Source organism: Blennius ocellaris, assembly GCF_963422515.1.
Source record: "Blennius ocellaris genome assembly, chromosome: 8".
NCBI lineage: Eukaryota > Metazoa > Chordata > Actinopteri > Blenniiformes > Blenniidae > Blennius > Blennius ocellaris.
The window spans coordinates 9,786,632-9,801,673 of NC_137657.1; the positions used below are offsets into that span (position 1 = coordinate 9,786,632).

Here is a 15,042-nt window from a genome sequence, read left to right on the forward strand (position 1 = left end):
TGAAATGTTGAATCTCCGGTTAATGTTACAACTGCCTGGAACATCGTTCCATGGAGCTAATTTAAGGTTCAGAGTTGTGCTGGGCTGTAAATCAATATTTGGAATGATGCAGCAATAACTGTGAGGATGAAAACAACTTGACATGATGACTGAGAAATGACTCACACTGACAAATGCAACAGATAAGATGTGTTTTCACACTCCGACCCACGTGATTTTTATGTGTTGATTACGGGTGTAATAAACAAATGCACTGCCTTTACACACACACACACACACACACACACACACACACACACACACACACACACACACACACACACACACACACACACACACACACACACACACACACACACACACACACACACACACACACACACACACACACACACCCATTACCTCAGATTGGGCGACATATAGAACATCCCTATCATGTTCAAAGACAGGGAGGGAAAGGCGGCACACAGGTCAGATTCCACAGCAATATAACTTCCCAGCAGGAGACGCTGACCATCCAAACTCAGTTTAAACACTACAGCAAACAGCGAGTGGCACATAGGAGAAGATGATGCCAGACAGTGTGTTGCTACAGCCTCTGGACACTTTGGCTGTCCCGGAGCCAGATCTAATGTGCATCTTTGGCACCGGGGATTTGGGCCGCTCTCTGGGCCTGCGTCTGCTGCAGTCCGGGTACAGAGTGGTGTACGGCAGCCGCAGACCGCACAGCTGTGGCCCCCTGCCTTCTGGCGCTCAGGTACAGGAACACACGAGCACAACATGGGACTTCAAACTCGCCCGGAAAAGATGTGAGCGTGACTCCGATGTGCTGCTGAGACTGTGTGTCCTCCATGTGTTCTTGCTGCAGGTGATGACCCACGCAGCAGCTGCCCGGTCCGCCAGTCTGATCTTTATTTGTGTTCATAGAGAGCACTACGAATTCCTGGAGACTCTGCAAAGTAAACTTGAAGGAAAGGTAAATTCAAAACACATCATTTTATTTCTTTTCACCATTTATACCATTTATAACCACCTTTATTTTGTGACTAGTAGATTCAAAGACAAAGTGAAATCAGTAAAAGATATGTATTATTCTTTCAAACTCAATAAAAAGTAATCTGACTTCTTAAAGCCCTAGCACATGTTTTTAAAAATTTTGGAATTTTAGTCAATCAGTGACTTTATCTGTTTCAGTATCATTTAAAAAAAAAAAACATGTGCATAATATTTTAAATCAAGAGTGTGGTATATGCTAGCTACTGGAATACCAACTCAACTCCAAGCCAAACTTTATCAGACACTATTAGTATATAGATATTATAGATATATTCATGCAGGTTGGTAAAATTTAAATAGCTTCGCTATTTGATTGGCTCAGTGATAACTACATAAAACAAAGCAAGAAAAGGTAAAACAGATGGAGATAAATTGGGAGAAAAGCCATTTAAAAGGCAAGTGGTTGTTTATAATGAGAAGAAAGAAGTGGATTAAACAAAATACCTCTTAGAAGACAACTATTAAAAAAAAGATTAAATGTCAAGATGATAAAAACCAGATAAAACTGATGATGGAAAAAGGAAAAATACGAACATAATAAGACGAGATATTCAGGCACAAATATAAAACAAAATATACAAATCAAAGCTGTTAGAAGGAAAATGACATGTTACAAAACACACATGAGATTAAAAAAATTCAAAAGCTCCAACTATGATTGATCAATTAAAAAAAAAAGAAAAAAAAATTTCACTACTGGAAGACATTATAGTACAGTCAGATCCTCATATCAACTCATCTTCATCCTCTAATGATCTTCCGAGCTCAGGAGTTCATTTTGTAACTTCTGAAACACAACATTCACTTAGCAGAGCCCCAGATGAAATACTTTACTTCTGGGTCACAGTTATTTATCCTTCACATTTTCATCATGACTACTATACAAAAAGTCTTTTAGTGTCTCAGGTCCATTACTGATAACAAGTCATGAATTAAACATCGTTTACTTTAGATTGACGCTGCTTTTGTTGGACATGTTGAATTACTGCTGTGCAACTTATTGTATCCTCAGTATGATTGATGTGAGGATTAAAAGATTAAAGACAAATAGTGTAATATGATTTATAATGATATTCAAATGAGGCTCTGCACTATATTTCTTGATGGGCCAAGTTTCTGTAATGAGAAATAACATGACTGAAACAAAACAAAAGACAAAGTCAGCAAATTCAGAAAAGAATTGCAAGAATAGTATTGAAATCAGATACATTAAACGGAGTAAATAAAATTGTCAAAGTAATTTAATAATCTTTTTCCATTATCTATCTCAACGATTGCCAAATCATAATCTGTGTTATCTCAGCACAGGTGAGTAATATTAAACCCAGAGAGTTTCAAATCATTTAGTTCAAATAAACATTCAATAAAGTTGCAATAAACTCAACTACATGGAATACTTGCAGCCTTAAAATCTTCCAGTGTTATCAGCAGAATGCTCTCAGATAATAAAAAAAAAAGGTTTGATATCCCTTGTGTTTGGTATTTTATTGAGGAGCACTTTACAGAACAGTACTGCTGCCGTGTTACAGGGGTGGATGAGGTCAAATGAGTTTATTTCAATGGTAAAAGAAAATTACAGCCTCTGCCATATTGTCTTTTGTTTTAATACAACCATTATTTATGAAGTGAATCTAACTAAGAGACAAATTGTAATTTTCTTATAGAGATCTGTTAATCTTCTGTTCTGTTCTCAATAATCGCATGGCGTGGATCAATCTGACGACTGATTCACTCATTAAGTTCGGTTCTACTCACTTCAGTTGCTGGGACGTCAAATAGAAGTGCAAACGTGCATTCGCCTGTTTCATCTGCATTTGCTCCTGCAAGGGGTTACATTTTTCAGCAATCACGCAGAACTCTGCATAACACCGGCTCGTGAAAGAATAAGTCGCAGCAATGAATACAGCTGAGATAAACTACAAACATGTCGAGCAACAGAACAGCTCTTATTAAGAGGCTGCAAACTGTGGATGTAAGGTAACATTGGCTGATGTTAAAGGTAACAGCTGCAGGACAGAGAGAGAGAGCAGGTATGCATTTGTATTTATATATAGTGAAAGTATCAAATAACGCACTCATACAAACTTCAGTATCTGCATTATTAAATTCAGATCAGCAATGAGTTACTACCACAGTTTTGCAAAAAGTAAATTTATAAAAGCAAGGAACGTTTAGTTGCATAGCCCATTTCAGCACAAATGCTGTTCATTTTCAAACATGTACAGCTGGCAGGAGCAAAAGCAATCAGAAAAGCGGATAAAAACAAGGAAAGCTAAAAAGATTAAGGCAATAAAAAAATGTGTATAATAAAACAGATGCTAGCTGTAAAAATGGGATCCGAAAACACTTAATTGTAGATAAAGTATAACATAAAATAACAGACTTTAGTGAAAGGCAGGAGCAGCAGCAAACAGAAAGGTTTCAGTTTTGTTTCAAAATAAGTTTTTTAGAGTTTGTTCCAAACATTTGGTGCATAAAAAGTAAAATCAGTTTTGAAAGACGTAGATAGATAGAAGATACTTTTGGCAAATCCAAGGTTGAGCTGTTCAACACATTCACCCAGTGCTTACAGGAGATCATTGTCTCCTGATAGAAGACTCATGTAACAGTGTGTATCATCGACATAGTTATGATGGCACAGTTTGCTAATAATCTAAAGTTTGAGCTTGTGCCAGAGCCTTGAGTAACTAGATATTACAGGTAGACACAAATAAGTCCCTTTCCTACCCATCACATTTAATTTTGTGCCTTTTGTGTGAATATCAGATATTTTACATGTGATTCTGCTTTTTCTGTGTTTTTTTTTTTTTTTTGCGTCTTCACTTTAAGGTGATATTTAGTATAAATTGTAAAATTGTAGTTGGCAGTAGACAGACAGTAGAGAATACCAACATTTGTGCTGAGTTGGTTTATATTTTTCAATTAATTTTCCATGTCAGGAACTTACAATATTGCAGACAAAAAAAAACAACCAAGCAGACAATTCCCCTTTTGAGACTGAAACAAATAGTGAAATTAAACCAGACTCACAGTTGCACATTGGTCTCAACCATTTGAGATAAGCTGAGAGGAGAGAGCAAAGTCAAACGAGCATTTAACAATGAAGAGCATGCAACATGTAGCTCTGCGATCAAAACAAAAGAGAAACTTAAAAAGATGCAGGACACAGAGCACAAGGAAAATCCAAAAACTACAGGAGAGAGTTGGTAAAGATTTGATGATTGTGATTGCCATCTGGCCTGTGACAGTGATCACTGATCATCTTAATTTAGTCTTTGCAGTTTGAATTATTGATAGGGTGACTGATGGACAAGAATGAATTGATTGAATTCAATTATTTGCTCAAGGTGTTGGTGGACCTCAGCAACAACCTGAAGAAAGGCATGTATCCTGAAGCCAATGCCGTCTACTTACAAAGGTAACAATCCTGTAACAATAAGGAAAAAAATGTTTTATTCATGAATATTTTGCACATGTAAATATTAGGTGTCAGACTCATTTTACTTAGGTGCTGTGAGAAAGCCTCCGAGCTTCAGTACAGAAATATGCGAGTACATCCTGAAAATGTTCATATTAAATTCTGTTCTTTCCAAATGTGTTGTGAAAATCTGAAATATTCTTAAGAAAGAAAAAAAAAAAGTGCTGTCCCAATTCGTGCATGTCACACAATTCTTTCTTCCTGCCAGCCGAGGTTAGTAAAATGAACTTGTAACCACAAGGTCACTGATTTGAATTCCTGGACAAGCACAAGTATAGTCAATGATTTTCCATCGTAATTGTCACCATTGTGGCCTTTAAAAAAAGCCTCTGAACAAAACCATCCAACCAATCAGAAATAACAGTTAGTTTTATTAAAAAATGGCACATAATATCTGTATTGAAGTCATCCTGCAAGCTGGATTTAACTCTGGATTGGGTCGTTTTTTTTAGACCACATGTTTGACACTACGGATGTAAATTATTCACTTAAGTGAGGTTTTATGTCTGTGTGGAGAAAAAAAACAACAACATTATTCTATCAGCCGTCACCAAATAACACTGGTTGTCTTGGATGTGAAAGAATCATTGTCTTGGAAAAGTGCTTCTAAACGCCACTTCGAGAATCAGACATCAAAACTCCGCACTGGAGCAAAAGTAAATGAAAAAAATATGAAGGGTTGTGGCTACCATGGTTGGTCGGCCTGCTGTGTGTCTGTTCTGCAGAAGTGGAAACGTTGTTTCCCTACATTTCAGAACCCTTCCTTCCCTATCACTGTTTGTAAACAGAAACAATAACAGGTAAACTCCTCGCTGTGTGTTCTGCAGGCTGGTCCCCCAAGCTGCTGTGGTGAAAGGCCTCAACACACTGTCTGCCTGGGCCCTGCAAAATGGACTTCTGGCCGGGAAGCAGGTGAGAGAAGAGTAGGAGTAAAGAATCTGCTAAAAGAAGTCAGCAGGATCAAGACAGAGCAGAACCAAGGAAGCGTTTGAGCCTTAAGGAAGACTTTAGATGATTCGAGGAGAGATATAAAGACAGGGGAGCAGCAGGAGTGGAGATTACCAATTAAATGATGAGGTGTGTTTTACTTTAAACCAGATATCAGTAACCACAGTCTTTATTTCTTGTAATACAATTAAAAAAAAGGGGCTTTAAAAAAAGAATATTATACTTCCCCATACAGCAAGAAAAAAATTAGGGGAAATAATTGATGTCATTTGTGTCGCTGCTGATTATTGATTCTGCTGTCTTTCTATTACAATGCGAGAGAAAATGAGGACAGTGCTTGTACAAATACACAAACAAACACACTTCGTGATGTTATGCAGTGTAAAGAGCCATGTTTATTGCAGCTTCAGTTTCACAGCTACAAAGAGAAACACAAACATGCTGGAACCTCTGGAGACCAAACCTGAATCTGCCTCAAATCCTCTTCAGCACAAGCAAGCCCCCCATACATGAACACACAGACCCAAACCCCCCCCCCCTCTCTCTCTCTCACACACACACACACACACACACACACACACACACACACACACACACACACACACACACACACACACACACACACACACACACACACACACACACACACACACACACACACACACACACACACACACACACCACTGCAGTGCTCTATTTCTTTGATAACAGGTAGCTACGAGTGTAGTGTGTCTGAATGTGTGCATCTTTATCGGTGCACGTGTAGTTACATCACAGTATATGCACGCGCACATGCTTGTAAGCGTGCACTATTCCCTGGCCAGCAATTTGATTAGATCCACAGCGGGGCAGTGGCTCTGTCACATTTACATTCAGATGGAGATTTAGTCTGTCGGCCGTCCCCTGCTGTTACTGGTGCAGTAATGTAGGGAGACATGGCTGGCTGCCCGGTCCACTTATACACACACCTGGGGAAAACTACTCCATCCTAGTGACTCCACTATATGCCTGTCAAATTTCTCTGTCTCTCGCTCTCTCTCTCTCTCTCTCTCTCTCTCTCTCTCTCTCTCTCTCCATCTCTCACACACACTCCTTGCTACTCTGTTGGTTTGACTCAATTTTTCACAAACAATTTAATCATCTTACCTCTCACCAGAAACACTGTTGAGTGTGATAATAAGCCTCAGAGCTGTGAGATGTTGAGGTGGGATTACACACTGAGTGTATGTATATAAAGTAGGTGCGTCTCTTCACAGAGCAACGTGCTTTCCCGGGGTTTGGGGCTCAAAATCATTGAGAAAAAAAAAATATGTGTACACACAGTACTATCTTGTACTAGATATTTCAACAGGATGGTAAATAATTGGATTAATTCCTAGTTGATAGCAACTGAATGCTAAAATGAATATGGCAAGAGAAAAACTGGAGATATCTTTCTATATTTACATATGATTGAAATTATACTGGGAAGCTCTAAAGGGTTAATGTAAATTGATCGACAATGATATGGCAAAAGCACAACAATGTTTCTGTGACCATTCTCACTGAGATTGAAAAAAATGGACTTGCTGCAGAGTGGCACAGAAATTGGATGGATATTAAAATGTTATGAGCCACTTTTGCTTCTAGTTGTTATCCATAAAAAAAAGGGGAAAAAAAGAAAAGAAAATCAAAAACACGTATAGATCTCTTCTGCTGCAGCTTGTTGTAGAAATAACCTGCACCACCCTGCTGCAGGTGTACCTGTGTGGGGACGACGCCCGGGCAAAGCGTGTAGTGGCAGAGATGGCCACCAAACTGGGCCTCACTGTTCTGGACAAAGGGTCGTTGTCAGCCGCCAGAGAGCTGGAGGACTTCCCACTGCGGCTGTTCCCAGAGTGGAGGTTGCCTCTATGTGTGGCTGTGGGCCTCACCGCCTTCTTCTTCTTCTATCTGCTCATTAGAGATGTCATCTATGCGTATGTTGAGAATGGCAATGAGACCTCCTACCGGATCATGATGGCCCTGGCCAACAAGGTAAAGATTCAGTTTACTGTGTAGTCTGTCACATATTTTCTATATTCTTATGCCTTCTTTGTTTTTCTGTGGTCACTTTCCATATTTAAGGTGTTTCCAATTGTGTCACTCGTCATGCTTTCTCTCTGTTACCTGCCCGGTGCCATAGCCGGTTTCCTTCAGCTTTACCGAGGGACCAAATACAGGTCAGACATCAAAACCAGAGCAAAAAACTTTTTGCTGTCAGTACACTTCTCTTCGAAAATTGCATACTTTTTTTTATAGGAGGGGAAGTTTCTAATTCATTTATGCATGTTGCAGTCGTTTCCCTAACTGGCTGGACCGCTGGATGCTGTGCAGGAAGCAGATGGGTCTGGTTGCGCTCGGCTTTGCATTCCTTCATGCCATCTACACACTTGTCATTCCCATTCGCTATACCTTCAGACGAGACCAAATGTCGACGGTGGTGGATGAGGTAAAGCGAGTTGGTCCGAACCAATTTCAGTGTGTGTGCGATAAGACACATGATACGTAGATGACTTTTTCATGTAGGGTGCTCGCCAAAATGACTGTGTAACCCCCCCCCCCCCCGTCTCTCGCTTTTCTTATTTTAGATGAAGAGAAATACATCCACCCCGTTTGACAACACTGAAGCATGGGGCACAGACTCATTTATTGCGCTGGGAATCCTGGGCTTCTTTCTCTACGTCCTGCTTGCACTAACATCATTGCCCTCAGTGGGAGGCTCTCTCAGCTGGAGAGAGTTCAGCTTCATTCAGGTCAGAGCACAGCAGGAAATACAGTCCTTTATGCCCCATGTGTGTAACCATGTCTGTTTGTTTGCCTTCACCTTTAAGCTGGAATACGTTATCAGTCATGTGCCCGGTGCTGGTAAAAATATCTTTTAGACCTTTTGTGACAATCTATATTAAGAGTTTACAAGTTTTCATAAGAGTTATTAAAGTGCAGAGGAAATCTGTCCGGGCACTCGTCTCCCCGGAGCCTAGTTAACTAACTGGCCAACACAAGCGCACGGAGTGAAACCCTGGCGGACTTTAGCCCAGGATTTTAAATGTTAAGTTATTCATTAAATAGAATTATGATACCTGGTATTGTCCCCGGTGGTGAGATTGTTAATACAGGTCACAATCCCATTTGTGTAAAGGTCAGGTCCATAGGTAGACCTCGGAGGGGGAATGAGATCGAGGTCCAGGTCAAGTTGACGCTTATGATCTGGTGGAAGGAGTTGTAAAAGATATAAAATAACAGGTATTATTTTACATGAACTCACATTCTGGTGGTAGCTGTGATCAGTGTGGACTGTAAAGCAGTGACTATGCAGGATTTGCTCTTGTAAACCAGATAAACAAGGGTCATGTTTGTTATTTTGGGTTCAAATCGACTGTTGAACTGCATTATTGTATGCATGTTGTTTATTGTGCTGTCTGCACTGTTGCTGTAAAGTCATTGCAGATGAGAACATCAGCAGCCAGTTGCTAAAAATGTAAATGAAAGCACATTATCCAAGTAATTAACAATAACCGAGCCTCAAAGGCCACTGGTGCTACAAAACCAATTATTCTGAAATGGCTGTAAAACAGTTTGTATTTTGAGATTTTCTCTTTAACACTTGAGGATTCTGCAAGCACAGAAAGCAGCGGCACATCTTTTAATTCAGCTCTATAAGAAAATTACCACAGAAAGTAAGCTCCCATTTGTGAGGGGTGTTTTGAATAGTACAGCCGACGGAACTAAAACAGCTTGTATTTACTTCAAATAATCCAGAAATTTGCAGAAAATGAGTTTGTACAGCAGGAGGTCGAACACTTTCTTTCCATTAAGAAAAGCAGAGTTTTGATAATGCATTTTTCTTTACAATTAGGTTTGCGCAAATGAATATTTCATTCTTCAGAAAACACTCAGTGAAAAGGTTTGGCATTTTGGAAAATTGCCTTGTTTGCATGTATTGATGAGAGGCATCGTGGTGGAATATTGTTTTTAACACTCAGTCGGTGTGGTTTGAATCCAGGCTGGTGTGTTTCTATGTACAGTTACGAGCATATAATTTGTGTGGCCTGTGTGTTTTTTTTTTCTCTGGATGTCCAAACCTCCTCCCTCGATAAGTTAGGTTATTTGCCTGTTTGTAAAAATATGTTAGTGAATGATGTCTGTCTGGATTTGCTGGACTGGTGACCTTTTTTTCAATGGCTGACCATGACTTTTATACGACCACTCATATATAGATAGAGGATGATATTCTGTTTCTGTAATCTGGTACCTTTGATAACCCTGAAGCATTTCCTTCATCTGCACATGACAAACTGAATCATGCAGATGAGTTAATGCTTAGCTACATGTACGTTGAGATAATTTTGGCATTCATTACAGTTCAATTTTAGTTTTAGTGATTCTCAAATACACTTACTAACTTTAACGTAATCGACATTATCCTGTTAATCTGTTGAATTTATTGCCTAGAAAATAGCAAATTACAAATTCAAATTGTGGGTGTTTAGTAGCAACCTAACACTTTAAAAGTAGTAAATAGATTACACGTTGTGAACTGTACAGAAAGAAATTATTGACATTGATTGTTTTAAAACATATCTAAAAATAATTAGAAAACTTCACTACTTGGAAATAGTTTCCAAGTGCTGTAGTGTGGCTATTTGTATTTTTTTGTTTCCATTCTTGCTTAGACTCTATTTCTGGTTTAAAAAGTCTGGCCTTGTCATATGAATGAGGTCCTCAAAATAGTACAACCACCTTTTCATTCAAAACACTGCAACGTGACCAATCACAAGCGTCTCAATAGCAGCAAAAAGTGAATATTTCCCAGGTGTGTAGAAGTAAGATTTATGGTAGAGTGAACTGTGGTCACAATCAGGAGTGGGAATACTTAAGTAACCAGTGGGTGTATTAGTGGATATGTCTTAAAAACAGAGTGGTCAGTACAAGCGAATAGGATTTTAGAATGTAAGAGGCACCAAAGTGATAATATGAAGAAAAAATATGTAACCCATATTTTAAATGTAAAGCTATTAAGAAAAATACTACAAAATACTCAACTATCCAATCATCTATATGAGCGGAGACCGGTGTGGTGCTGGAGCCAATCCCAGTTCACTGTGGGTGAAGGCAGGAGACACGCTGGACGGGCCTGCAGTCCATCATAGGGCAAATATAAAGAGGCAGATAACCAAATACGTGCAATAACACCGACAGGCTACACTGAACCAGTAAGTAGAATAGATGATCAATGTCAAGTTTTTTTTTTCCCTTGTCTTCTTCCTACTTAAGACTCTAAATAAGCAATTTTCAGCCTTTTTCATTAAAGATTAGATTTTTTACATATATTTTCACCTTTGTGTTTTGCAGTCTAAGTTGGGGCACCTGACACTCTTCATATGCACGGCGCACGGCTACATCTATGGCTGGAACAAATTCCTCAGCATTTCCACCTACAAGTGGTACACTCCTCCCGCCTTCATGCTGTGTCTCATCGTGCCGTCCGTGGCGCTGGTGCTCAAGCTGCTGCTGCTCCTCCCCTGTGTGGACCGCACCCTCACCCGGATCCGGCAGGGCTGGGAGAGGAGCAAGCCCAAGGATGCTGTCGGTGTCACCAACCTGTGAACTTAAAACTGCAGACGTCTGTGTTCAAAAGAAATGAATTGATGATGCTGAAAATCGTCTCGTGAATGTAAATTGTAAATAGCATTAAAAAGGGAAAAAAATGACATAGCCATAACATGCCTGTTTGACATTTTCTGAAAATAATAGTAAGAATTTCAAAACAAAGAAAGAAAAATGCGCCAAACGTTTCCTCTGCTGGTGTTTGATTATGTCTCGTGATCCCTTCTCTGTTGTGCCTGTTCTCAACTGAATTGTGCATTATCGGGAAAAAAAAAAAAAAAGATAATCCAGCCAAATGGACAGGTCTCTGTGGATATAAAAATTTTTAATGTTTATTTTCTGTGAGCTCTGTTAAAAGAAAAGCCCAGTTTTCATGTTTTTGTTGTATCTCTTTCACAGAGCGTGGTGATTGATATCCCCTGCTGAAGCCCATTGTTTTGATAAACATAGGCAATAGTTTCTGTTTTCCACTCTCTCGTCTCTTCACGTGGTGCGAGCGTGTCCCGGAGGTTGCTCTCTTTTTCAGGATGCTATTGATCTCCCTGCTTTCTGACACAAATACCTCTCCGCCCAGAACTGCCTCCCTCTGAAGGGCATGCAAATGCGTGCTGGAGGACACGCATGCTCACATATGCACATACACAATATAAAGGACGGCGAGGTTAAGCCAATTATGTTTCCACATGCAGAGTCAGATTTGGGGAAGTTAGTAGCTGCAGCAGGTGAACATGTGCAGGATGGCTCAGAGGTGAGCATGTGCCACACGAACAGTCTGGAGAGCGACGAGGATGGGGAGGAAGACAGAGGAGCTGTCGCTATGAGAGGCTGCTGCTGCTATATTAAAAATATGCGATGCCTGTTTTGCCCTTAGCAGAGCGTTTATTCAGAGACATCCTGTTATCTAGGATCTAACAGCATTATCTGCAAACACAATCTGTAATCTCTTACACCCTCTCCCATTGTATTATACTCCTATTACCAAAGAACTGCTGTTGATTCAAGCTTATTTCCTGTTGAGGGAGCGCACTGGCTTTGTGTGTGTGTGTTGTGTGTGTGTGTGTGTGTGTGTGTGTGTGTGTGTGTGTGTGTGTGTGTGTGTGTGTGTGTGTGTGTGTGTGTGTGTGTGTGTGTGTGTGTGTGTGTGTGTTGTTGCTCGAGATAAAGTATTTTTATATCGCCCCAGGAAAGAATTAAGATGTAGCAACATGCAGGAGAAGTGTGAAACAAGCTCACTTACATACCCCATTTCCTCTCATGCTTGATTTTTCTTACAAACCTAGAAAGAAAAAACACCTGCAAAACCTTTTTGTGTGTCTTCACCCGTGAAGGTTCAATCATGTATCATGGATGAGCATGAGTAAACCAGGAATCATCGCGTATGCACAGTTGACCGCACTCACTGAACAGTACACAGGAGATTGTCTCATGACATGTATAGGTTTGTGTTGAATGACAGGTGTGAAACTTAATGCATGACTGCCTTGTTGTCTGAATCTTTAATCTATCCAGTGCTTTTCTTTTTTGACTTTATGTTTTTGCATCAACACAATTCAATATAATATAATGGGCACATTTGTGTAAAGTAAAACATTCTTTCTATGGAAGACTGATATTCTGAGCCTGATTTGTTTTGCATTATACACGTTTTACTGAAAATAAAGTTATATCTTTTCACACTAATGATATCACGAGTGAAAGGAGTTCTTTTTTCATATGCAGATTGATTTACAAAACCATCATAGACTTTTCCAAGTAAAACATTGACAGGAGTTTCAGATTTTAGGTCTGAAATATATACTGTATATATTCTCTCTGAACTTTGAATTTTGAGTTCAAGAAAAATTGAATAAAAGTTTCCATTAGGTTGGTATATCATGAAACACGGTGTCCCCATTTTCTCATGCAGACCAAAAACCTCAGCCCTGTGAGCTTCAGGATTGCACTTGAGACTTGTATTTTGCAGCGCAGCGTGTGGCCGATGCACTGTAGCCGCCGGACTTCAATGGGGCAAATGGCATCTCGAGTAAAAGTGTTTCCCATTGTCTGGTGGATTAGACCTTTACAATATTCTCAAATCCTTAGTCTCACACTCTGAGGTAAAAGTTGCCCTCCATTACATCAGGAAGAAGCCAGCCTACCACAAGGGCTTTTCTCTGAGTTCCCACACAGTGCATAATTCTTAATTGATTCAGGAGCAATGTCAAAAGGGAGGCGTTTAAGGTGAGTGGTGTTACTGCTGCGGCGCCTCTCTTGTAGCCTAATTTATTGTGGAAGTCCCCGGAGATTTGCAAGTAGGCTACGGCATAACCAATGTCATAGTCTGGACAAGTGTTACTTCAGAGAGGAGTTCAGCATTGTCAAACCGTGATGAAGATAAATAACTAGTTGTCCCTCTTGGTTATCACTAATTGCGAGGAAAGCAAACCACATCTGGAAGGCCGATAAGCGACAACCCACTTTTTCTTTGTAGACCTGCAGTCATTTTGCTTGTAATCACTCCGTTGCAATGCTTCGAGAAAAGACCAAAGTCCAGTGCATAGGTTGTAAAGCATTATAGGAAGACTCTGAGTCAGATTACTAATTGACAATGATTCAAGGAATTCTTTAACAGGAAGTTAAAGTACAAACTCAGCACAAGACCTTTTACCGATGACTCATTTAGCAGGAAAATGCCTGTTTCAGAAATGTTCCTTTGTTTTCAAATGAATCATTCACGCCATCACAAATTGATACAATTAAGAAAAATGCAGGAATATTTCACAGTAAGGGAATGTTTCTTCATAATTCAATTAATGTAAATGTTGACATCCTGCAGAGCAAGTGACTTTACAGCAAGCTCCCATTTTACTAAAAAATAGTGTTCAATTGTTTAGCTATAATTAGTCTACAAATAAGTAATCTACACCGATTCATGTAGCACTGCAATACACTTGTTTAGGTAAAAGTAATACAAAAGAAAAAACCTAGTTGTATCCCAAAGGACTAGTTACATTTGTAGAGGATGACTGTTACACTGTGATAGATATACCTTGAAAAATAGCTGTAGGTCATTATTGTAGGTATATTGTGAAATATAATTATCTTGCTGGTGAATAAATTGCCACTATGTAAGACCAAGGTAACCTCTATTAGCGTATTTTTTCTTATAGTGTACATTTTCATCATCATTGTAGAGCCTTTGCATAAAAAAAATTCAGTTTTACTTTTAGTTAAATACATATTTTGGACTCTGGAATCTGGTAAATTTTAGGTTTTTAACAATTTGTTTGGCAGAAAACAAAATAGGAGTAACTGCTGATGATTTTGGCAATAAGCATAAAAGAAAAACCAAACCAATGCGACATATTTTCAAGAGTGACCAAACCTCTGCTTTTGATTAGTTTTTGATTCGCTCTGCAGGTTAACATGTGGCACATACAGGAAATGGTTGAGTGAGTTTCCTTGTCTTTCCTGGCTATAGTAATAAGGAAATGTTTAAGTTTAATTGTTTGGATTTTTATGTATAAAATTAGGCTCTATAAAGCAAAGTGGGACAATGAGGATGTGAGCTGGATTGCATTTTGGAAATAGAGATAAGACAATTGGTTGGTCAAAAGTTAACTTGACACCTGTTCAAAGTCAAGGTAAAACATGAAACTCACCAAAGTTTGGTCAGCATAAACAACAGAAGGAAAAGGAACAACATGAGATTTAATGTAGATGCATAACTTATCAAGTTTATTGAAAAATCTTGAGTTAGAGAGTGATAGCTGTAATATACAAGGTGAAAGAATTACATCAAACAACAATTAACACCGCTTCAAATGATTTTACTGATCAAGAAAAACAATTCTAATAATAAAGATGTTTCCAAAAGGAAGTAGTAATATCCAAAGACGGAAGAGAGACTTTGATGATCAAAACTGAAGACTATGAGATAAGATCTTTAATAT

General features: G+C 39.1%; 1 protein-coding gene across 1 annotated transcript; it reads left to right on the forward strand.

The window, feature by feature from the left end:
- Positions 1-586: 586 nt before the first annotated feature.
- Positions 587-11,110, forward strand: steap4 (STEAP family member 4; the record flags this gene model as incomplete). Its single annotated transcript, XM_080501326.1, has 9 exons — positions 587-757; positions 869-976; positions 4,404-4,474; positions 5,362-5,446; positions 7,220-7,498; positions 7,589-7,683; positions 7,799-7,952; positions 8,092-8,256; positions 10,856-11,110. Exons 1-9 carry the CDS (start codon positions 632-634, stop codon positions 11,108-11,110), a joined length of 1,338 nt encoding a protein of 445 aa, XP_080357452.1. The 5' UTR covers positions 587-631.
- Between the last annotated feature and the right edge of the window lie 3,932 nt (positions 11,111-15,042).